The 27379-nt window shown below is 31.9% G+C and overlaps 1 protein-coding gene across 6 annotated transcripts in view; it reads right to left on the bottom strand.

Annotated features, from left to right (window-relative positions):
* Samuel (SAM-motif ubiquitously expressed punctatedly localized protein) overlaps positions 1–27379 on the bottom strand; it is a 114445-nt gene that overhangs the window by 14512 nt on the left and 72554 nt on the right. For all 6 annotated transcript variants that reach the window (XM_065501422.1, XM_065501418.1, XM_065501419.1 and 3 more), the window contains exons 4-6: positions 25276–25554; positions 24714–25089; positions 23885–24631 (exon numbers count right to left, since the gene is read on the bottom strand). In XM_065501422.1, the coding sequence (XP_065357494.1) occupies positions 23885–24631; positions 24714–25089; positions 25276–25554 (1402 nt within the window). The remainder of the gene's footprint in view (positions 1–23884; positions 24632–24713; positions 25090–25275; positions 25555–27379) is intronic.

Genomic DNA, 27379 nt, shown 5'->3' with positions numbered 1-27379 from the left:
GACACAAGAGAAGCCGCAGAACAAAAGGTACATTTTTGAAAATTTTAAAATTTTTGGAAATCGATTTTTTCCAGAAGATTTCAACCCAAATGTTATAAAAATACCAAAAAATCAATTTGTAAAAAAATTCGAAAAAGTACCTTTTGCGGCTCCTCACATACACTGTCTCAAACAATACCCCATACAGCTGAAAATATATTTGATTATAATTCGAAAAATACTTAACCGATTCGAATAAAGTAAATGTTTTTTAAAAGTCCAACAAGTGATTATAAAAATTAATTAATAGTAAAATAAAAAAAGGTTCACATTTATTTTTAACAACAAAATTAAAACTAGTTCTAAATATTAACTCAAAAAATTGTCTGTACCCTATAAATAACTTTACATATCTATTAATAAAATACATATTATGATGGTTTATGAAAAAAACATTAATGATGTATGAAAGTAAAAACAGATTTAAATTTTTAAAATGCTCCGAAAATTCACAATTTTTTAAAACTTTTATAAACATTGACACACTTTTGCACCACAGTGTACAAATAATAAAGGGTGTTTTTTTTAAATTCCAACAATGGATATTTGTTCATTGGCTCATTGACTATAGAGATATTAAGTCCATTAAATTATGAATATTTTATCTTGTATTTTTCATCCCTTTTAAATTTCAGATCTGTGTCTATAAACATACTATACTTGTTTCAAAACATGAAAATATTTCTTCGAAAAATTAACAGTTAATTAAATGCTAGATTACAAAAAGACTAATTTGGTGGATGAATCATCAGATTCTAAAATCCTATTATCCACTGTTAGACTTGGTTTTACGTATGTTAGTGGCCGGGATGGGCTAATAAGTTTTTATTGAGACAACGATTTACATATCTATCTATTTGCACTAACACACTAAGGGCACTGGTACACGTTCAATATACATATATTGTGATATTTGAATCGCGATCCATTGTAATGGATCACGCAATTGCTCTCTAAAGAGAGCATTTCTTGATGCATGGACCTCATCTTAGCAGGGTGGTAGATCTCCTCTACAAAGCCTTGATCTGGTTTGGCTCTGTTTGGTCCCTGTGGATGTTTTCATTTCTTATGTACCATGGTGCACCCATCATGGTCCTAAGAATTGTTGACTGGGCCTGTATAAGCTCAATACTGGAATTACTGGCCATTCAACACTATTGGATTCCATATGTCCAAATTGGTTTTAAAATGATTTTATACAGGGTGACTTTATAGTGCAGGCTTAACTTTGATTGGTCACTTATTAACCAGTGAAGACTAGATGCTTTTAACTTCATGTGAAGTCTCTTGGTTTCTATATGACGGCGCCAACTAAGTCTTCTATCTAAGTGAATACCAAGGTAGTAACATAATCGGACTGAGGTATATTAACATTGTTAAGAGTGACAGGTGGACAGCATCCCCTCCTCAGTGTGAACGTAACATGTTTGCTTTTTAACTCATTTACACGTATTCTCCATTTGTTTAACCATGTTTCCACACATCTTAAGTAGCCATCTAGTATACTAGATGCTATACATATGTATATGGGTTTTCATGCGAGCTAATAATTGCGGTGTCATCAGCAAATGTAGAAATAGTCAATTCATCGCTCGTTGGCAAATCAGAGGTGTAAATCAAATAGAGGGTAGGTCCAACATGATATGGATCCAAAATCTCAGCTGCAATTGTAAAGGAATGGTTGATGAGTAATGTTCTAAAAAACTTTACATATGGCGATTTTTTTCTTATCGTTGAAGATTTTGATTTGGCGACATTTCAATAAATAATTGAATTTCTTGGCTTAAAATTTCTTTAAATCTTTACATATTTATATAAAAATATAGAAACAAATAATTGTATTTTTATGTTCTACTCGCCTAATGTTCAATTTTAAAAGTATTGAAATCTGTTATAAATCTTCTTTACCTTTTTAGGAAAAATGCAAAATATGTATTAAAAAATTCTTCATAACTATTTCTTATATTTGTGTAACTACTTATTTCTTTGTAAAATTTTCAGAAGTTTTAGAATTATGTATAGACACTATATTGATAAAAATGTATGTCTTAATGTAAAAAAATCGGCAAATTTATAAACGTAGGGGACCAGCAGTAAATAATTTTATACAATTTTCTAATTCATTGATCTTTAAATTCAGTGCGCATATTGTATTGAGTTAAGCGGCAATTTGAGAGGTGATTTTTATTTGCAACCTTTTTAAACTTTTCCTTTTGGTTTTAGTGGCCACTGCGAGCGAATACTTATGAATGCAGTAGACAAGCATCAAACAACAATAATGACTACTTCTACTTCTTGTTTCCAAATATTAAATAATGTGGGCATCAAATTAGTGCTCAGTGTGGCAAGCAGCTTCCTTACAACGTACAACATGCCAAACAAATTGATCGAGTCAAACAACTTTACTGACAAAAATTGGCCTGGCTCTGTCAGTGCAATGAAACAACCACAGAGACCATAGAGCACCCAGTAACCAGCAACGTCTGTCTAAAGTCACCGCCCGCTAAAATGCACTCACTAACAATGAACGAACACTTACTGCTTTGCTTTGCTTTGCTTTTCTTTTTTCTGTTTGTGTTTCAAAGATCAACACGGAAGACTGTATTGCCGCTGGCATTGAATTGGTCTGATTTTTTTCTTCTTTCGTTCCTTTTTTCCTTCATGTTTGCTCTTCTGTGTACAAACCCTTAATTATGCTTAAAATTTATTGGAATTATATTGTTGGCAGAACAAAATGTTGTTAAATTTAGAAAAAAATATAAAATAATAATCCAAGTATGAAATGCAAGTAAGTGCACATAAATATTGAAACAATCCACAAACCTAAACAGTATGTCATTGAATTAATTAATTGATTTTTAATGGATGACAGATCACAACCAAAAAGCAGTCTAACAAAATCTGGCTATGTCTGTTTGATGAAAATATTAATGCTTGGATAAAATACATATGTACATTAGAGTTAATTTCAAAAATTTGATTTGCGGGTATCACAATTTTTCTGAAGGTTTTTGCGCAAATAAAAATAATTGCGTCCTTTTTTTTGGAAAATTTTCACTCCTTGTGGTGGTCTAAAGACGTGCATTTTGAGGACATTTTTCTGTAGAGCAAAAACGGTTTAATATATTGCAAATCTGATTTCACCAGTCGATTCTGAATCAAAATTTAATATAATTGATGTTTTTTGAATCCTTAAAAATAGTTCCAAAAAACCACAACAGGTGGCGCAAATCGCATAAAAAAATAGCAAAAAGAATTTCAGCACCAATATTTCTTTTCCATCACTAACCATTAAAGAGTTATGTGGCTTCAAAGTTATTTATTTAACAAGAAAATAATATTTGGTAAAGAAGTTTTAAAATTTGTTTATTAGCTTGCCTTAACAAAACATTTTTAAAGCCACATAACTTTTTAAAGGGTTGTGATAGAAACGAAATACCATTTTGATAAGCTTAAAATGGCCTTTCATTGTGTATATTTAAAAAATCTAAAATACTTTTTTTTTCTTTTTTTATGAAATTTGCGCCTCCTGCTGTGGATTTTTGGAACTATTTTTATGGATTCAAAAAACAATTGTATTAATTTTTGATCCACAATCGACTAGTGAAATCAAATTTGCAATATATTCAACCGTTTTTTCTCTACAGAAAAATGTGCTCAAAATGCGCGTCTTTAGGTGCGTTGAACCACCACAAAGAGTGAAAATTTTCCAAAAAAAAGGACGCCATTATTTTTATTTGCGCAAAAACCTTCAGAAAAATTATGATACCCGAAAATCAAATGACGTGATCTGGTCACAAACGAAAGGGTATTACATTAAGGACAGATCGATATTGACATTCTGCGGTGACCATGTTGTTTTGGAGGAGACTGTCAAATCTGTTGCTAATTTTCAGTATCTGATGCCAAATCACCACAGTAAGAAGAAATGAGTGTTCGTTAGTTCGAACGTCACCATCATATTACAAATTTCTATATTTTAAGTAATTTAAGTAAAATATCGTTATTCGGTAAAGATCGGCTAACATTTTAACAAACATTGGTCGAATGTAAATTTTGTCCGAACTCCGTTTAACCGAAAACGGATAAATAAAAACCCTTTTGTGACCTTTGAACCACACGAGGTTCACTAGGTGTTGACGCCATCATTGGTCCGTACTTCTTAGAAACACAAGTTGGGGTGGATAACACCGCCAACGGCGAGTGCTATATATCAATGATAACCAATTTATTTATGTTCCAGTAGGATGGCGTAACGCCAAACAAACCAAAATGGACATTTCTCACGGAGGTGAAGTGTATTGATCACCAAGTCAACGTAACTTTGATCAGCAACATAATTCTACCTGGCAATTGAACGATATCATCTCTAAACTCCCAGTGCCCCCCACAGGGTGTGGAGGTTATCACCTATGCGGACGACTGCACCATCTTGGCGACAGGTCACAACGTTGATGAGCTTTGCGGTTTGGTAAATTTTTATCTCAACGAAATCCACAATTTCTTCACTGCACGTAACCTGCAGCTATCACCAACGAATTCATCGGCAACACTCTTCACCACCTGAACGAAGGAGGTAAAACTCAACTTAGGTATCATGGTCGACGGCGTACAAATTCCGACAGTGAACGACCCGAAAATCTTGGGTGTCACTTTTGATAGCCTTTTTACCTCCTCAATACACGCCACTTGAATCACGCATAAACTGCGAAATAGGAACAAGGTCCTCAAAGCACTAGCCGCTGGTACTTCGGGTATGGACAAAGAAACCTTGCTTGCTAAATACAAGATTGGTCGGTCAGTGGTTAACTATGCCGGTCCAGTGTGGTCGCCTTCGTTGAGTAATACCCAGTGGAGAAATATTCAAAGCTGTCAAAACTCAGACTTAAGGACCGTCACAGGCTGCCTTCAAATATCCTCCGGACACCACCTACACGAGGAAACCAAGGTTCTACCGGTCAGGGAACAAAAAGTAATGTTAACGCAACAGTTCCTTGTGGGATGTCACCGGAGGAGAGCATACAGAGGTATGTGCAGGATCCATTTGATCGCCGCTCGTATATGACAGCTTTGAACGACATTCACAGAGACGCCATCAATTCCGCGGTAGCAGGATACCGTATAAATGTCATACTTGGATGTCGCCTACAACCGATTCTGCCGCGTAAAACAAGAGTCGTTCTGGCACAACTTAGATCAGGATGGAGCAACAGACTTAATGCCTTTTGGTCCCGCATAGATCGTGCCGTCCTAAACTTATGCCCAGCTTGTGGTCAGGGTCCTCATGACACCCTCCACATATTTAACTGTTCAGCCAACCCTACTTCACTAAGTCCTATGGATTTATGGACTCATCCTGTTGAAGTAGCACAATTTCTTGGACTTGAACAAAATGCAGAACCCCCAGAACACCCAGATTGATTATTGTAAAATTGTTTATGCTGCTACAACAACAACGATATCATATTCCATACATTTTTATTTCTTTTATTCCATTTCAACATCGATCCGCTCTTAATCGAAAACTTAAGATTGGATGAACTAACAATCTTTGGAATTGAACTACTGCTACCTAAATTGTACTCCAGAAATTTTACAGATATTAATCATCTGGGGGTCGATTCTGGTTCTGTAAAACGGTGAAATGAAAAGTTTTTTCAGAGTTTCAGATTCTCGTTTCGTGAAAAAATTATATGTAATTAAATTCAAATGTTTTCATATGAAAAGAACAAGTGGTATGAAAAATCAGTAAAAAACGGGAATCGTATTTGTGTAATTGTGAAATGATAATATGAAAAGTTCTTATGAAAACGAAAATGAAAAGTTTTTTTTCATTTCACCGTTTCACAGAACGAGAATTGGCCCCCTGGTTTAAGTAAAAAATATGGAAAACCAACAACAGAAAATATAAAAAATTATTGATTATGTTAGATTATTAAAACAAATGAATAATTTTAAAAATAATTAACATTTCATCAACAATTTTATGTGTTTTTTTTTTGTTGAAAAACAAAGAATATAAACTGTGAAGTTTGGAGAATATATGTACATAAATACATTTGACTTTTTGAAAGCTATCAATCAATTCAAAAAATGACCTAACAAGTACATATTGACATTTGAAAATGTAACATTTTTGTCGTTTACATGCTTTAAATAGTTGTAAATCGTTAATCAGTTCATTGGATGAAATTTGTCGTTCGGTGACGCTGGTAAAGTGTGTGGCATATATATATATACGAAACTCGCATACATATACATACATACAGACAGATGCACACAAGCACATGCACACATTTTTCATACTCTTAACTATTAAGAATAAAAAGGCCCCAGGTTAGACGCCAAAGATACAATTTTAGATTGTGTGCCCACTGCGTTGCACATGCGCATACCAACCACAACAACAACAACTATATCTAAAGAGTAATACACGTACAGTAAGTACTCCTGGTGTTATACATACTACCAACAACAATTGCAACAGACCACTTTGTTATTACTATTCCAGATACGATTATATCTACAGTGGGCGGTTATGTTGCCACATTACATACAACATTTAACATCAACTACGGCTGGAATACAGCCCCACAAAACAAAAAAAAGCAGCGTAGCAAGAGTGCAAAAGTTACAAAAGTTGCAACTTGCCAGCAAGCAACTAACATACGGTTACCGGTCTCTACCACCAGCACCACTAACGCTTTGGACCAACTCATTTAGCTGGCTGCTATTTCTGTGTGCCACTTAATAATATTGTTCTTCTTACTGCTACTGATGATGCTGATGATGTTGATTCTGTTCTTGTTATTGTTGTTGCTATTCCTGCGGATGCTGTTCTTGTTCTTGTTGAATGATCTTTATTTGAACCATCAGAAGCTGGTGGCAAATAACCACAGCCACAGAGACGCTCGCTCGCCTTACACATGTATGAAGTATATATGGATGTACATATGAATGCCCAACTATAATCATCATCAGAATTGCCTTTTGATAATATTATACCAACAAAAAAACAACTAAAAGAACAAAGTCATAATAACGAAAAACAAAACAGCAAATAAATAAGAAACATGGAATGTTGTTCTTGCTAAAAGATAAATGTACAAAATAATAAAAGACAACAATAACAATTTAGCGCAAAAGGAGCCAACCAGCCAGTTCAGAATGTACGACCTAAACGAACTCAACTTCAACCGGTCCTTGTATCAAACTATTATTATGCTCCAACGACCTCACAAACCAATATAACCAATAGACCCAATAGAAAATGTACCAGTTCATACAAATAATTAATGAATAGAGAGCAAATGCCCACATGACTCAAGTTCATTAGATTGCCCAGAATTTTACAATAACGTTTAGAAATTAAAACAAGTAAGAAACTATGATCGGTCAAGCCCTACCATATAATACCCTACACTAAGTAACTGAGCAAAAACATTTTTCTTTTAAAATTTCAATAATCTATTTTCGTAAATGATTTTTGGAAGATTTTTGGAGCTATGACTAATTATGGAGGGATCTAGCGATTTATTTCTGTTGAATTGTATGTGTATACCAACAGTTTTTAGAGATTTATGGTCGTTAAAGTGAATTTCGGAAGCGGGCCTTATATGGAAGCTGTGACTAAATATGGACTGATAATCATATACATAATTAGGCGACATGAATTCCGTATATATAAAACTTAATTGGAGCGAAATTTGTGAATATATATACCTATATAAATTAAAGTTATAACCGATAAAGTCCAATTTCGGGAGGACATTTGTTTGAGGTAAGTAAAACGTACTCAGAAAGTGATTCTGAGTCGATCGGTACGGTTGCAAACATAAGCACAAACGCATTATACCTTCCCCACTATGGCGGTGTAGGGTATAAGTAAATATAAAGTTTCGTATTCGGTTTTAACCGAAACCGCGGTTTTTCAAGGCCTAAAACCGAAACCGACAATTATTCTTCGGTTTTTACTTTTAATCTATTTTCAGCAGAAAAATTCAAAATTTAGAAATAAAAAACAACCTTTTTCATCCAATGATTTCTCTAAAAACAGATCGGTAAAAATATCTTATGATTTCTTAATAAATTGTATTTTTAAATTGTATTACTATAATTGCTTCAGATGCTGTAGCAGGCTACCTCTCGCAGGCTAGGCAATGAAACCTGTTAATAAAGAATGACACAAACTCATTTAAAAATTTTATCATACGAGTATTTCCTCACTATTAAACTTCCAATGACTATTTATTTAATTTAAAAAATGTTTGTAACAAAAACTTAAGGTACACAACAAGAAACACATGGCAAATATTTTACGAAAAAGACGTAACCACTAAATAAAATATATTTGAACTCTTTTATTTATTTCAAAAATTCGATTTCATTCTATTCGATTCTATTCAAAACAAAAAAAATGTTTTATTTTATTTGATGCTGTTTGATCTTACAAAACACTTGTAAGAGTAAACACGTCAAACAAATTTGTGCTAATAAAAGTGGTTTGTGCTTATAAAAGCATCATGATTCTGAGTCCATTATTATAGAAAATGCTAAAGAAAGGTACCACTAAAGTCTCCTTTTGTGAATTCTAACTCATTCAGAATCATGTGTACTCCTCAATTGTTGGTGGATGGCATAACTCTAATATACAATTTTATTGAACAAGTGTTAGTTTTTAAATTACATTTAAAATTTATATTTGTTGTTTAAAATGCAGGATAGAAATTTTAGATGGGAACAACATTTATATGTATATGTACATACATATTCAGCCCAATTATGAAAAAAAAAATCCCCGGGAGTTTTTTTTCCCTTTTCTCATTTTTGCTATTCAAATTCTATGTTAAAAAAGAAAAAAGGGAAAAAACTCCCGGAGAATTTTTTGTCATAATTGGGCTGATTATTAAATTATTGGAATACATACTAATTCTTATTCCCTCGTACAAATTATAAACTTTTATTCGTAGACTATTAGTTATTTCATTGTCCTATTGTAGCTGGCATATGGAACATTGATGTCATAGTAGTAAGCATATAGTTTTATATAGAATTGGTGTCTCCGATTCCAAAAAATATGTTTAAAAGATCAATAGAAACTTTTTTTCAAGGTACAGTAGTGTCTAGATATGTATATAAAAATCATTAATTAAAAAAAATTAAAAAAGTACGTTTTCATGTGTTTCTGAAACTAAATTTTTAAATAGATCTGTATTTACTATATTTCAAGTTACAGTAGGGTCTAGATATATAAACACCCAATTTAAAAAAAAAATATTTCTAAAAATTCCATTTCGTAAAAATTAAAAAAAGGTATTTCGGTGGGTGGTGGCGGCTACAATTTTTTAAAAAGACATTTCCCAGAAGTTTATTTAAATGATGTAAATATATAGTCATTGGACGGGCTTCGACGTTCGTTTTTTGGCAAGCTATATAATATTCTTGGAAAAAAAAATATCAGTATATTTGAGACCCAAGTTTAAACTTTAAAGGACTATAACAGGAAAATAATAAAAACCTATATCAATGTTTATCTATGTTTTGAAGTATGAATTTCTATATGGTAAAACAATTGAGATATATGTAATTTAGCAAAGCAGTAAAATATAAAAAAAAATAACGAATCATTTTTTGAACTTCTGGCGCTTTTGTCGAGAAAACGAAATGTCCAATTGAAAAAGCCATTTGTATTGGAGGAAATAACTTCGGTTTTCCAAATTCTGAAGATACGGATTTTTATTTTTATTGTACACCTAGATTTTGATTTTGAACTTCCGTCTAACTAAATATTATTAATTTTTTTTTTTTTTTTTAATTATTATCACTAGTTCGTGAAATGCTGGGTTATCCAACTAATATTGATTGAATCATTCATTGTACTAATTCCTACTGGGCATTTCGATTTTTTACACACTCTCACGTATACAAACATGCACACTTCCATGCACATATAAAAAAAAACACTCATACCATCATACGGTTTTAAACCAAAGTTCAGCTTGGCATTTGACTTTCGGTTGACTTTTAGCTCTGAGGCTCAGTTCGCTGTTTCTGTTTCAGTTGTTGTTTTTGCCTTTTTGGTTTCTTTTCATTCTGTTTAAGTTTATTAAAATGATTGGCCCTGTTGGAGTTCGATGGTAGCTTTTTTCGTTGTTGTTTTTCTGATTTTAATCCATAAATGAACAAGTTTTTTCTTCTGTCTTCCTAAAAATGTTTAGATGTCGAAAATGTAATAAGTGAAATAAAAAATAAATAAATGCAGGTAAATTGTGATATTTAAAGTCATGTCATGCCATCATATCCTCAGTTCTCGAAGCAAAAGCGTCAGCAACAACAATAATAATAAAAAGTAACCTTTAGCACATTTTTTTTAACAGCGTCTTTAAAAATAATAAATAAATAAGTATGTATGTATTTTATAAAAACCTAGAATAGCTAAGAGAAGCTGTGTATTTAAACTGTTGATGATCCCGGCATATGCTAAGGGGACCTTTTGACAGCAGTTTGCAAGAACTTCATCTCTTTGCGCATACTAATTCGAAAGGGAAGAACAAGTAAACTCGGTTTCTAAATTAAAAAGGTGACCGAACTACCAAATTTTCTTGCATACTATAGGCTACTTACGGCTTTAAATACCGAAATATCTGAAATTACCGCTACCGCAAATCTGTTACTGAAAAATTAGGGAATACCGTTACCTCTAAAAACTGTTACCGTTATTCTGAAGTTATGAAAATATATATTTTTGTTTCAATAATACAGTTTATTGACATCTAGAGACATTAAAATATAATTAAAAATCATCTTTGTTTGTCACCTTATTTTAAATTTGTGTACATTTGATTAATCATTTAATTCATGATGTGATACCGAAATAATTCAAATTAGCGTTACCATTACACTTTTAAACATTTCGAATCGGTAGCCAACCTTGTTACTTTCACAAATTCACTTAGAGTGTCTTACATACAAACCAGTGTTTGGAAAACTAGATTATAAGTAGCAGTAGCAATGAAAAAACACAAATAGTCTATTTAAAAAAATCAATAAAAACTCAGAGTCAAATAATTACCAAATGTGTTGGTCAGTCTGTAAAATGTTGCAAGTCCCGGTATATATTTTAAAAACACATAATTTAACATAATAAACCACTGACTTTGATTTGCCTTTAAGAACGCAATGGATAGAACAAGTTTCGGGTTCGACGGAAACCTATAAATAATATAATATTTATATGACATCATTGCTTCTGGAAACGAAGCATTTCATTTAAATAAATTTATTTCATAATGTGACCGCTTAACTACCATCTTTGGAAGTGTTAAATTGTGAATAATTTGAGCATTTAAATTCAAAAGCAATAGACAACATTAACGCAAATTAAAATTCAGATATGTCATAAAATTCATAGCTTGTAGACTAACCCCAAAAATAAAACTATGTTATGTTTATAATCTTAATTTAAAACCTAACAACCTGTCAAAGGGATTGGTAATCACAATATTGTTGAGAATATATCAGTAAAATTATTTAACTCATAAATATTGTGATAAACAAATACATATACTCTTACATACATACGTATGTATGCAAATTTTATATTTAGAATTCAACAACAACGTTTCAATGTACATTGGAGTTCTCCAGATGGCATGAAGGAGATGGGAAAATCACATTTCGCAAAATATTAGAATCATCTGATGTCGTTAACTCATATCGTAACGGCTCTGAAGTTTGGTCAATTAGGAAAAGGTGAACAATACGCTTTTTCAGTTAATACAACAATTCTGTTTTTAAATACTCGATCATCATAATGTTTTTCAGAAAATGTTTTTATAAATCAATAGCAAATTCATTTCACTGCAGCTGTCTAAAGTCTCAGTTTAAAGTAAAATAGGTTTGAATATTTTTTTTATTAATTAAATGGGTTCTAAACAAATTTATGCTTAACAAAACGTACAACTTGCAAAAACAAATAAGAGTGTTATATTCGACTGTGCCGAATATTGTATACCCACTAACAGTATTTTGGTAAACATACATATATATATGTAGGTTTAGGGTCTATTATGGACCGATCCTCACAAAAGTTGGTAGAAAGATTTAGGTTCATATAAAACTTGTTTATGTCTAATTTCATCACTATATTAATTACACTAGTTCTGCCCACCTGGAAATGTTAGATAAGTAAAAAAAAAGTTATACTTGTCCCGGGGTTTCGCTGGGTCAGGACTAGAAATCGAGATATATCGATTTGAAATTAGTATGTATCGTATAGGAAAAATTTCAAGTTTTTTGCATTTTTCATGCATTTTGACTATCTAAATGTCCGAATATCGCAAAGTTATGTTCAGCAAAGTTTTTGGTTTTCATTGAGTGGAACCCTGCAAAATCAGTTTTTCATAATTTTTTTCGTTAGTTATCTTACAAAACTCAATTAAAATCATCTAATACTGTACCCAAGGAAAAAATATAGATATTACTATTTTCGAATAACGAATTATTCGAACAAGTTAAAATCTCTTATTCGAATTATTCGTTTTATTCGAACAAGAGAAAAATCGAATAATTTTAATTCCTAGTATTTATATTAACTTTAAACTTTATGACAATAAAAAATATATAACAAAAATGTTTTTAATATCAATTTCAATACAAAAGTTATAAAATTTTCAGTTTTGTTCTAGATTTCTCACTATCTTTTGTGTCAAAGTTATTTTAATTCAATGAATTAGTTTTTGTTTTGGTTATATTTTTAATTACATTTATTTACATATGAAATAAATAGTTTTCATTGTTAAATTTTAAGTTTTTTGACGAGAAACAAAAACCCCGTGATTGACATCTCTAGTTTTTACTTGATTATTCTTGAGTATACTTGTTAAGAGTGATCAATATTACTCATACGCATGGTTCGTTAAAAAAACAAGTATAAAGCTACATATGTATTTAAGACAAATACATGAATTTTTTTCATCAACTGAATTTTAAGTGCGATAGAGCGAAAATAAAAGGACCTCTAAGGGTATGAAATTTATTATTAATGTTTCTAGTTTCTGAAAAATGTTTGGAAAAATCGGTAAAACATATATGGACAAATACGTTGACCGACCTCAGCGAACATCCGCTGTTAATAACATGATATGACCGAAACTAATGGAACTAAAAATACGAAATTTGGTTCGAATATTTTATAATAATAAAATTATAATGATATAAATGTGAGAAAATATGTTTATTTTAAAAAAAAAAATGTTGGTCAAGTTGTAGAAAAATTTTATGTGTTCATGGTGAATATGTATGAATTGACACAGTCGAATAAAACACACTTGTGTGTTAAAACAGTCCTCATGCATACATATTTGTGGAAATATTTGAAAAAATAATAGACAATTACATGGAATAGTCGGTTCTCAGAAAAATCCGCGTGAACTTACAATTTTTGTTTTTCATCATTGTCAGAATATCTGACAATCGTGTGAATACATGACAAAATTTAGAGACAAATTAAATAAAAAATGGATAGCGTCATTTCACTTAAGGAAACCTGCGTCATAGACTGCAGCTACATATGAGGCAATTGACTTGACGTCTCACAGTGGGTTGAATCGCATCCAAAGTGACGCTTAACTCAGGCAATAATGTTATATTTTTTCTATATATTTTTTTTTAATAAGGATTAAGTTAAAAAAATAGAAAAACTTTTAAATAAAAAATTTTATAAAAAAAATTTCATAAAAGAACAAATTTTCAAGTCCATTAAAAAAAATTTTAAAACTGATGTCTTCCGAAATTTGCACCAAAGATAGTCCTATCTATAGTAATTTAGGCACAATTTTTCGATAAGATCGGTCAAGAACTCTGTGAGTTAGAGGGATTCCAAATTTGACACTTTGACCAAACAGGTGTTTTTTCTCATCCCGAGAAAAACTTGAGGCTCCGGCGCGTATTAGTGATTTAACTCCAAATTCAAAACTAAAACTCAGCTACACCTCCTCTATAGCCATGGGTAATTTTATTAAAATCGGACAATACGTTTAGAATTTACAGATTTATTTCCTTTTTCATTTCCGCCACGTGCAACTCGAGTCTTTTTTTTTTGTTAAAATAAAAGCCTAAATGTTGTACTTTTTTTATTATATAGTTTAAAAACAAACAACTACAAATATATTTAGTTATTATCCATCAAAAATTAAAAATACTCTAAATTTGGAACATTTAGAAAAAAATAAAAATACTTTTCCAAAGAAAATCTAAATAAAAGATTCTTATTCATGTACTCAAATATCTGAAGTTGATGGTGCCATCATAAAAAGTTAGTTTTTAAATGTTTTAAACAAAAAAGAAATTATTTTAATTATGTTTAATTTCAAATTTTATTACTTTATCTAAAAATACGAAAAATTTATCCACTTTGTCAGTATACTGCAGAAAAAGTTTGCAACCTAGAATAACGATTTTAGCTATTAGTGATGTAGAATTTTGTCTACTTTTACCCGGTACCAAATTTAATAAATAAATATTAATTCTAAAAAATCAATTAAGCGCCACTTGTGCGTCGCCAACAATCTCTGAAAGCGGTAAAAAATAAAGGCCCAAAAATCCTACTGCTTAAATATAGAATCAAATGATTTTATAGTTCTGGCAATGTCTAATAAACGATATTTTGCCATACAACAATCCGACAACCGTGTGACCTGTATTGCTAAAAAGTCTATGATTTGATTGATAAAATTGAATTTCTAAAAAGACGATTCATCTACAAATGAATTCGTTAAAAAATTTTATAAATCACAAACATTTTTTTTCACCTAAAATGCAAAACAGCGTATCATCAAAAAATTCGAGATTGATTTTGTTATTAATTGCTATTCACTACTTAGTTTTACATACATATGTATGTGTTCTAAATATTAAACTTTTACTATCAAAAAAACCAAGTTATAACTAAAATTCATAACAAAATAACTTATACGTTTGGAGTAATTAATTAATAAATAGGTAAAAATAGGTAAAAATAAGGTAAAAAATAATTAATAAATTTTACCTTATTTTAGGTAATTTCCTAATATTTTTTTTATTAAATTTGTTGCAATTGATTATTTTTGCAGTCTTTGTGAAAATTTAATGAAGTACCTTTGTAAAGTAATTAAAATTAAAAACTACATATAAAATAAAAAAAAAATTTATGTTTATGATTTAATTTTTTCATTCAAATTTATACTGATGATACATTATTTTGGTTTTGGAAAGCAAGAATTTAAAATAACGTAAGACGCATTGCATAAAGTGTGCTTTGAAGAAAATATTTTTTTTATAAAATATATTTCTAGTTTCATTGTTTCAATATCCCAAGTAGATTTCATTTCATATCGTTTTTTGCTTTTCCTATAAACTTATGAAATGTGATGATACGTTATTTTGCATTTTAGGTGACGATATATAACATCTGTGTTAATTTCCATTGAAATCGGAAATGATCAATTCGAAACCAAGAGTTTCCTCTCGATTTTGGGATGGTTTCTCGCAATAGCTTTTATTAAAAATTTATATAAACATTTAAAACAAATTTAAGTAGGATAGGCCCCCATTTTCAAAAAAATATCCCAGAAGTCAACGATATGTATTACTGTAATGAAAGGATAGGAAATTTGAAGTTGATCGCCCATAAGTTTCTTAGACCTTGTTTTATAACGCAATTTTGAATGTGTATCAAAGTTTTTAGAAGCCGGAGCAAAGTCTAGAACATCTTCTAAGAAACGGCAGTGTGAAATGAGTATGTAATCTTATAGAATGTCGAAATAGGCCTACGAAATAAAGCGCATGTTATTTTTTCCGCTGGGTTATACACTACATACATATGCACGTTGTATGTGTATTCGCATGTAAACATAATTTCGAATTTTAAGCTCTTTATTATGGCTTGATTGTGCTTGATTTATAATCAAACGTCGTCTTATGAACTTAATGCCAACAAAAACGTCTAACGCCCACATAAGCGTTTGGCATTTGGCCTGTCAAATGCAGGGAAACAACCACAACAGCAAATAGACAGTCAGACAGACGGACACAAAAGAATACAATGACAAAATAGTTGCTGAACTAGAGAGAAACAAAAATTAACATAGAAAACCTGAACTGATTTGGATGTTGTTTTGTTCTCTTGATTTGTTCCGTGTGTGTGTTTCTGTGGAGTGTATGAGAGTTGAAGTGGCAAAATACGATAGAACATTGCACACTCTATATGTGACTTTTAGCATTTTAAAGTCAAGTTATTTGTACTGCTGACGAATTAACTGGCAGACAGACTAGCAAACAAAATTGTTGGTAATGTTCTGAATTCAGCTGAACACTTTAAAATTTATCTAAAGTTTGAAATTAAAATTAACAACACAACGTTCAAAAAATCAACGCAGTTGTAAATTTACAATCTTTACGATTTCCCTCAATCTTCAACGTATAAAAGAGTATGTCATTGTGTGTGTGTGTATGTGTTTGTTTAAGAAATCTTCTGATTTGATATTGAAACATTTGAAATTATTACATCCTGTTGGTATCCGAAATGACGACAATTGCCTAAGACTTAATGCTTATAACTTTATTTTAAATAATTGATCGTATCACGATTAATCAAAAAAAATAAACAACAAACTTCAATGACATTAGCTAGGAAAGCAACAAGATGCATTCATTGGCTTACCAATGCACTCGATGATGATGGTGACTACAACTACACACAACTATGACTGCGATTGCAACGACAACGTTGCAACGACCACATCATTTTTTGCGATCAGCAACAACTACGACAATGACGCGTAGTCTTTGCCGGCAACACAAAACCCACCCATGCGTTTCGCTCTACATTCAGAGAAACCCATTATCGTCATCAATAGCACTTGTAGCTGTTTTTCGCTTAAAGCAGCATCATGCAACATGAGTTCAAAAGAATCTTCATCTAGACCTAAATTTATGCAACCTGAGATTTGAACTGAACTTCAACTAAACTGTCACAGAACCAGTTCTCTTTGTCTGTTTAGTTATGTACTCGTAATTCAGCAAACTATTAATGCCAAATGTATGTGTATGTGTGTGAGTTTGTGTGTATGTGTGAGACACACACACACTTTCACGTTTGTAAGAAAATAGAAACATGTTACCTTTTTTACTCATTTTATAGATCAAGTGACTGATTTCAAATGTGTTCAAATGACATTTTCTGTGTTGAAATATTTATTTCAATGGCATTGCTATCGAAAATACTACGCAAAAACGATTGCTTGCAGAATATTTCAATTATTTTATTGTAATAATTTCAAAGAGCACTGAATAAAATAATTTTTAGGCATTTTCTAATTTTGATTTTTCGAACAGTGTGAAAAAGGTGGAATTTCAGGTAAATTTTGGTATGAATGTTAAGTCTCATCTTTTAGCTAATAATTTTAATTTCGAGTTTTTTTGTTGGTTTTATATTGTTTTTGTTATTGTTATTTATAAAATCTTTTCAGGTCAAATATACACTAAATAATTTAAGAATTGACTTTTAGATTTATGTTTTTTTTGAGAGCGTTTTATTTCTTTGTGACAAATTTGGTTTTTATAAATCACAAAAATTTTTTAATTTTTTTCATATATTTTTTATGTCAAAATTTTAAAGAATTTAGTTTGAAAAATATAAAATTCTTGTAATAGTAGGGTGAAGTTAGAAACATAGCTGATTACACTATACAACAAAATCAATTTTTTTCCAAAATTAAAAGGTCCGACCAATAAATTTTGATAGAGAAGACAAAAAAAGACACGTGTTTCGGCGTTTTGAAAGTTTACATCTGAATTTCATTTGACGGGGGTTAAAGTTTCCTTACTCTGGAAAGAAACCAAGTGATCCTTACACTTTAGGTATAAAATGTGTTCAACAAATTTATGTAAAATGTTACGGAGAACATTTTTGTAGATTATGTTAACCCTCTAAATCCTCAAGGCATGGGTCTTTTCATGTGCCACAACATATTTTGACATTGCCACTCATTTGACAGTAAATAAATATTGTCTTTGTTGCCTAGACGCTCTCACCTGATTAAAACGCCTTGATAAAGACAAGAACAAAAATTTATTTCGTTACTATGACGAATTATATGAGCTACAAGTTTTATTAAAAACAATAGCGGTATTCACAATGTAGAGTACTTGGTCTGGTAATGCAGTAAAAGAGAACAATATAAAAAAACTAAAAACAAAAATGTTTGTCAATAAATATCTTTTTGGTTTTTTTACTATGCCAAGTACTCTACATTTTGAATACCGCTAATGTTTGAAAATCCCTGGTTATTTAAAAAATTACGAAAAATCAAACTTTTTAATTTGAAATTCACATAACTTTTGAGTTCTAAGATATTCTTTTTTAAAAAATCTTTCTAAAAAATTCCTTTATCTTATTTCAAAAACAAAGCCTTTTAGCTTGTCTGCAGATACACCCAAAGTCTTTGGCAGGCATCGAATTCGCAACCCTCAGATTGATAGTCCAGCTCACTACCATCTAATCAATCGGGACACCCGCTAAGAGTGACAGAATGCGAATATCTCGTAAACTAGATAGTGGGTTCTAGTAGTCTAGTGCCCTACTTTGGGTACACTATGCGTTTAGAAATTTTTCGAATTCTTGAGACTTTTTATGAGCCTTAACTACTGCAAGTTTAAGATATAGATGGCCCATCAGTTCAACATCAGCCTAAAAGTCTTTTGTATATCACAATTTCTAAGACCTTTCTTGCGAAACGCTCAAACGGTTCGTGTAGTGTAGTGTTTGTTTAAGACGACCGTAACCCGAATTGTGTGCACGGATAGAGTGATTTGATTTGTTATTATTACACTCGTATATGTACTTGTCTCATATTTTTTTGCTGGTGGTTTTTGTTGTTGTTTGTAGTCGCTGTTGATGTTGTTGCTGCAATGACATTGTGCATTGCTAATGTGCGCATGCGGAACAAGATCATGAAATTGGAGCAACTTTGCAAAGGTGTAACATTGGTGTGCACTGTACGAGAGCATTCAATCGTTCATAGGCTTAACTTTAGAGCTTCTCGTGCAAGTAAGTACCAACAGCAACCAGACAGACAAACAAACTAAAGGCCATTTGTTGTCAATGTTGTTTGTAGCGGCTCAAATGCCATTGTGACCATAAATTTAATACTTTTGTAGATGTAGATGTGTATGAGCATGTATGTACGTAAGTATGTAAGTACGAGTATCCATGTATGAAAGCATGGATGAATGTAAGTAAGTAAGTATCTACATGTGTATGCATGCTGTATGCAAGTAATTTATAACAACGTCTAATGCTTTCAAATCTTGTAACATTGTGAGCAGATTTTCAGGTTTGAGTTCAGTTCAGTAAATTTTATTTATTTGTTTTTTTCTTCTTATTTTCAACTAAATGTATATCGTCTAGGTTAAATAGTTTATTGGCCCGACGCCGTACATACGGGTACAAAGTAAATTACAACACATACGGATTTATTTACAGATAGTTAGATACATACATATAGTTACATGCATATGTTATCTCCATCAATATTTCGAAGAAATTAATCTGATTCCGTAATGCGAAACATAAAACTGACTAAATTTACTAAATTTACTAAAATATCGGCAAAGAGTTCACTTTTAATGTGACCAGTTTAACTCGGTTTAATTGTTGTTTTATTAAGCTTTAACGATAGAATAGCCTATCAAAGGTAACTAATAAATTATCTTGATAATTTCGAATAAAATAATACCTTGTTGCTTGTACTTGCTTGTACTCCCTCGGGACGAGTATCTGGGTTGTGGATGGGAAGTTCATAATGTAAACCATAGGTAGGCAAATAGAGGCATTTAATTTGTGTGAATTTGTGGGTAAAAAATAAAATATCCGCAACAACATCAAGCAACTGAATGAAATATTTGTATTTTTATTCTCTATTACGCCTGAACAATATGAACGACCCGAGTCTCTCTCAGCCAAAGATAGCTGACAGAGACAGCTGTATCAGCTGCTATTTATACCCTACACCACCATAGTGGGGAGGGTATTATGCGTTTGTGCAGATGTTTGTAACACCCACCTTAAATCGACTTTCTGAGTCGATTAAACGATGTCCGTCCGTCTGGCTGGCTGGCTGTCCATGTAAACCTTGTGCGCAGAGTACAGGTCTTACTTGTTATACCCTACACCACCATAGTGGGGAGGGTATTATGCGTTCGTGCAGATGTTTGTAACGCCCAAAAATATTAGTCTAACACCCACCTTAAAGTATACCGATCGACTTAGAATCACTTTCTGAGTCGATTAAGCGATGTCCGTCCGTCCGTCTGGTCGGCTGGCTGGCTGGCTGGCTGGCTGGCTGTCCATGTAAACCTTGTGCGCAGAGTGCAGGTCGCAATTTTGAAGATATTTCGATCAAATTCGGTACATATTATTTTTCCGGCTCAAGGACCTAGCCTATTGAAACTGGCTGAAATCGGTCCACTATTTCACCTAGCCCCCATACAAATGTCCTCCCGAAATTGGACTTTGTCGGTCATAAATGTTTAATTTATATATGTATCACCACAAATTCCGCTCCAAATAAGTTTTATATACACAAAATTCATGTCACCAAATTTTGTTACGATCGGTCCATAATTAGTCATAGCTCCCATATAGACCCGCTTCCGAAAATCACTTTAACGTGCATAAATCGCTTAAAAATTTTGGTAAACACACAAAATTCAACATAGTTAACTTTAATATAGACATAAATCACACGACCTAATTTCATGGTGATCGGTCCATAATTGGTCATAGCCCCCATATAACCCCACTTCCGAAAATCACTCAAAAATATAAATTATTGAAATTTTAAAAGAAAATTTTTTTTTGCTCTTTTACTTAGTGTAGGGTATTATATGGTCGGGCTTGACCGACCATACTTTCTTACTTGTTTTTTATTAGAGACAAATATTTAACGACAGCATATCTGTACAATAAGAAATTTCGAAAAAGAGCAAATCACATCCCAATTGATATTTTATGAAAGGAACCAGCTGGCTAAAATTATCCACGAATATTATCTGTTGATAAGCTTTGTTTGGTATTGATGGTCCATGATTTCCCCAAGCCCCATTCAATTGTCCCCCGGAATACTGTTTGAGCAGTATACTATGTTGATTATAAAATTTTGGACAAATTATACTGTAAAGTATTGCAGAAATCGGGCTACATTTGTCCCTATACGAGTATATGAAAATAAATTCTTCTACCAACTTTTGTGACGACTAGTCCATAATAATAGGTCTGTTCATTTACTTTCCCAGTAAATACTTGCAACGAGAGAATAAAATCAAAATTTTCAAAATTACTCTCTTAAATTCTCAAAAATAGTAAAAAGCATAGTAGAAAAATAGAAGGTAGTTTCATTCTCTCTTTATTTTTTAAAATTCTACGTCTGACATGCTTAAGGATTTTGACGTTTTCGTTAAAATAGTAATACCATATTAATTAAAAATTTTCCCATATATTCTTTGAAGTTTGTGAAAAAATTAATACATAATTTTCATTAATTTGAAGAATATTAAAAAAAATATTTACTATCAAATTGGGATCAAAGGTAAGATTTTCATTTTCAAATATTTCAAAGCTAATTTGTGAACATTATTTTAAGATTTAACAAAAATGAGTTGCATTTTCCCCAACTGCGAAAATACCAAATATTTTTGCAAAAATTCAAATGTAAATTTTTATAAAGTCCCTACATTACCTAACAACCGACAACAGTGGCTGGATGTATGCAAAACTTGTCAGAGGGTGGATTATACAAACCGAACACCAGTTTTTTAAGCCTTTTGGAACGTTTAAGTTAATTTTTTTTAAAATTTAATGAAAATTCTTTGTCAGGTAGCCCACATTATATAGCGAATGTTAGGAATTGAATCATTAACTTCCAACACAACATACTTAATACATTTTTATTTACATACTAAATTATAAATTACACATTTTTAAAAAAATTTCTCTAAAATAAAAATCATTTTTAGGAATATGGCAACGCTTTTTATAATGCTCACAAAATAAGGAATCTTCAAAAAACCTTATTTGAAAAAAAAAATTATGATTGAAACTACCTTCTATATTTGTATCATGGTAAAAAGTAAATGAACGCTTTTCTAGTAACAATTGTTTTATACACACAATTTCCTTATTTTATTCCTTTTAAAATGTATAAATACTCACATTTTCTTCAATTTTATTGAAAATTCTTTTGTTTTGGCATTTTTTCACCAGAAAAATGAAATTTTAAATAAATAAACAATAACACAAAACATATAAAATATAAGCTGCTAACTATTACGAGTTCAAAATAGAACTTGTAATAGCTTGCAACGAGAGAACACTCTCTAAAATTTATACGCTCTTGATTTTTTCTCTACTTGCAAGTTTTTGAGTTAATGAACGCTTTTCCAGTAACAATTGTTACTAACTAGTAACAACTTTTAGTTATTGAACATAGCTAATATAACCCCTATATAAGAAAAATATTTTATTGTCAATAAATAATTTGTTTATAATGATATTAACATAAATTTCGATATAAGTCATTCATAAATGCTGATTCAAGTCCCCATAGAAGGCCAAAACTACATATTGATGGTGGGTAACAAGATTCGGCACATCCGAATCTGACGATAAACATCATTCATAGTCAACGCAAATTTATTAATAAACTTGTGTATAAGTCTGTCAATGCAAGGGAGACCTGCTGCTCCCTGACTAAAATTAAAAAATCTGGCTTCATTTGGATTTAAGTATGCTGAAATTTAGCTTTTTAGGTATTTTGGGAGCTTCAAAAATCTTGAAATTTTCCGGGATTTGTTTCGGGATTGGCATCCCTAGTAGAACCACAAGGTAAAGAATATTTGTTACGATAAATAAATTAAATGTTTCAGCGAGAATAAGAGCAAATATAGCTTTTTGATTGTTCTAGCATAAGAGAGTAGGGTCTACCTGGACTAAAATAAAGTGAAGCGGGTGAAAAGCAGCTACCAAAATTGATACTGGTCCAAATATGTTTACTGTAAGCATCTAGTGTGAGTAGCTGCATATACTGTAAGCTGTAATATTGTTTCCATAATTTATATTTCATCCAAGGATGTACAATTTTTAGCTGGATATAATTTAGGAAATAGTATTTAATAATAATAGTAAGTAGTTAATATTAATGTTGAATTTCAAACAACAAATTCTTATTAAATTGTCTTTTGTCATTTCAACTTCATAAGTTTACGTAGTCGTATGTATAAATTTAGTTAGTCTAAAACATGTTACATGTCCGTTTAGGTCACTTTTAACCACACATCAGTCAATATCCTTAGTTGGCATCTTGTACTTGTTTTTAATGAAGCAACTAAAACTTAGAAAAACAAAAAAAAAAAAAAAACTTGAACTTGTCCTATCCACACAATGATTTAGACTCTAGAGCATTCAACAAAATGCACTCACATGCCTACAAAGATATCCACATACATATTTACACACTCTTGTATTTTTGTCTGGCCATGTCTGTCCTCCACTATTAACCAGTTAAGTATGGAGTTATGGTCATGTTTGATGTGGAAGTGTATCATCCGTATCATTGTGTACAGCGAAAGCTCAAATCAGCCAATTATTTACTACACTAACATAAGTAGAGTGAAGACAAACACACAGATCCACAGATGTATGTACTTACGAGTGGAAATATAGAGTGAAAATATTTGAAACTTTTTCCAAGATCCTTGTCATAAATGATTGGAAAGATTTGAAGCAGATTTTCTTTTGCTCGAAACTTACCTTTACGTATTCGGCACAGATATCTATGCTGCCTACAAATGCACAAACATCATCCACTGTCCAAGAGTTCAACTCTTCACTTTGGGCTTGACATTGACGTACATTAACCGCAGGTGCAATGGATGATGTGGCAGATGTTGAGCTGGCGACTTTGATTGGCGTAAATGCTGTTGTAGTTGCTTCTGTCTTTGTACTGGAGCCAACAACGGCAGAAGCCGTTGCGGCTGGAGAAGCAGTAAAAGCGTTCAAAGACTTTTCATTAAGGGGCGGGGGTGATGGAGACGTTGTGGCAGTTGAAGACGATGCTCTTCTTGTTATGGTGGTATGTATAAGCCCGTCATTACTACTTTGGCTTGATGTGGATTCAGCCTTGAAACGCTTAGCTGCTGGCGGCTGAGAGCTCAAGTCTAATGGCGAAACATTAATTTTTTCACCAAGATTCCTATTGCTTTTGGCAGACGTGGTGGAATTGGACGTGGTGGAATTTGAAATGTTTGGTAAACGTGGACTAGATTGTCTTGAAGCCTGCTGTTGCTGCTGCTGCTGCTGGTGTTGTTGCTGTTGCAGTTGTTGTTTCTGAAGTTGAGCGGAGTAGATAAGTGCAGGTGATATAAATTGTGCTGCCTGCTGAAGGGCCATATTTAAACTTGGACTAGGTGAGGGCGAAGTGCTGGCTGCAGATCTTTTTGGATGTTGTGCTGAGGCACTCAACATGTTGTGTATTTCATTTTCTTTGGCGGCACGAGCCTGGAAAGAAAAACAAAAACATTCATGTCATGAAGTACCTGTCGTATCCTTAAAATTTGTGCAGCCACAGATCAATACTTACCAAAGTTATTAAGGCCTGCGTGCTGCTCATGTCTATAAGCGGTGGAAAAATTCCGGGTGAAAATGGAAGACTGGATAGAAACGAAGTCATGTATGGCGAAACATTGCTACTGCAAGCAGCCGCTGCATTTGCTACTGCCGCGGCGAGTTTATTCTGTTGTGTCAACTTAAGTGCTGACTCGCCTGGGGAAATGGCTGCTGCTGTTAGCGGTGGAGGGGGAGGTAGTGAAGAGGTTGTCGTTATGGATACTTCCTTATTGATTTGGGTGGTGGGTGAGGTTGCATAAGATGTCTTTTGTGCTGCTGCTGTTGATGTCTTCTTCTGGCTAATTGTATTATTTGAAGTTGCTTCAAACAGTGTATTCCGCTTCAAGTTACTAGAAATAGAGCATTTTTATATTTTAAAGTTAAGTTAATTATGTTTAAAATGCTGATATATTCGGACGGTGTATTCTACTCTTAGCAGCACAACGCTTTGCCAACTTGAGTCAAAAGAATAAATTTACTTGATTTAATACTAAAAATGTGAACTTTTAATATTCGTATAAATAAATCATACTTACTCATTTGGATTTGTGTTATTGTACTTGGCCGCCAAACTTCGCATAAAATCCGAATAATTGCGCGTTGAAAAATCGGCGGGCAATCCTGAATTTGCACTGGTTAAGCCCGTCGAAGAAACACTTAAATTTCCATGTCGACTTGATGCGGCTGCCTGATGAATACTATTCAACAGATTCGTGGAGAGATTATGCATCGGTACTAATGTTTCGGACGGACTACTGTGAACAGATTGTTGCGGCGACGTGCCACGAAATGACGATGGTGTTGTACTTCGCGATCTAAAATATATAAAATTTAAAAAAAATAAATAAATACATACAGTATTTATCAAATCAGTTCTTTTTGTCATAATAGTGTTTAAAGAGAACTTTATTTTCATAATAAAACTATTTTTATGAACAAATCCTGTGATGACTAAAAAAGTCATTCCTTACAAACTATTATTAAATCATATTTAAATAATCGAAATTTGGAGAAAAAACCACGACCAGACGTCCAAAAAAGTTTTTAAAACTAGAAGAACGCTTTATTGTCAACTCTTTTTATGCTGATAATAAAATAAGCTCCTAAAATACAAGGCGAATTGTTACATAGCTCATGTACCCACAAACTGTCATAAATATACTCCATAGAGAGGGATACAATGGCCGAATCCCTCGTGAAACAACTAAATATCAGTAGTCTACAAATACAGGAGCATTTGAAAAAGCCAGATCCCTTTTGAGACAATGTGTTCTTTAGTTGAAAAATGAGTTGACCGGATGCTGCCAATAAAATATTGAGAAATATGCAGAAATGTGTATGTACTAAAGGGCTGCACAAGCACATTCATATGCTACTCAAGACATTCACCAGCACAACAGTTACTTCAGATCGTTGGGTATTTATTTACAAAAAAAAGTGTGAATGACGAACAATAACAATCAACGACACACAGTGGTATGCGAATAAAAAAAGAGGGAAATAAATATGTAACTTCTAAACCCTTACTCCGATTTTAATAAAATTTCACATGCGCAAAGAGGAAGTGTAGTCGAGTTTAAGTTTAACGCCTTTCAAAAAGTACAAATTCATTATATATCCTCTTAGACATTTTTTAGATAACTTAAAAAGAATAAAAGTACTTTTTTCCCAAAACAATTGCGATAAATCGCCTTTTTTATTTTTTTATATTCAAATGCATGTAACTTTGGACTCAGTCATGATTAAACACTTCTTTCTTTATTTGATATATAGATCTATTGTTAATCCTATAAAAGAAAAATGGATAAAATCGGAGAAATGGCGGTCACCAAAAAACTGGTGTAGGGTGGGTAAAAATGTTGAAAATTAAATTTTCAAATGCGAATATCTCCTAAGCTATAAGAGATAATTGATAGCTACGACGAGGTTTTATGTAGTGCTCGACGAGGAGATTCTATTTGAAAACACATTTTTGTTATTTTTTGTGCTTCAATTACGAAAATTATCTATTCAATAATTTTTGTATTTGAAATTCAACCAATAACGAAAATTGTATATTCAATTGTCAAAATAATCAAATTCAAAACCCAAAATTCAATAAAAAATATCAAGAAATTTTGTTTTTGAGCAAATGAATACTTGATTTAATTATGAAATAATTGAAACCAGTTCAATATGGGATAAATGTTTGAATTGAAATATATTTTTTTCTGTGTACTAACGAACAAAATAAGACCCATCCAAAGCAAATTTATTTTTTAAGGGCATGTCTAATGCACAGTGGTTCCAATCCCAAATTTTATATCTGCAGAATAAAGCGAAATATATCTTTTACAATAGCTAACAACTTGCACTCATTCAAAGTAAAACAGTTTTTTAACTGGTCGTTTGGTTTTCACGAGAGAAGCGCATTAAATTTACTAAATATTGACTAGTCCATCCTTATGTTTTATTAAACGATCGACAAATTTCCTACTTAAATGAATGAATGAAGATATGTAACAGAAAAACTCAAAAATGTGGAAATTGAAACCAGAGTTTAATGTGAAGACAAAAATATACATATTTTAATTTTAAAAATGTTGGTGTTAGCGTAAATGTGCCAAAATATGTATTAATAACGTTAATACGTTTTAATTT

The sequence above is a fragment of the Calliphora vicina genome, chromosome 2, assembly GCF_958450345.1.
Source record: "Calliphora vicina chromosome 2, idCalVici1.1, whole genome shotgun sequence".
NCBI lineage: Eukaryota > Metazoa > Arthropoda > Insecta > Diptera > Calliphoridae > Calliphora > Calliphora vicina.
This window is presented reverse-complemented; position numbering and strand designations above follow the sequence as displayed.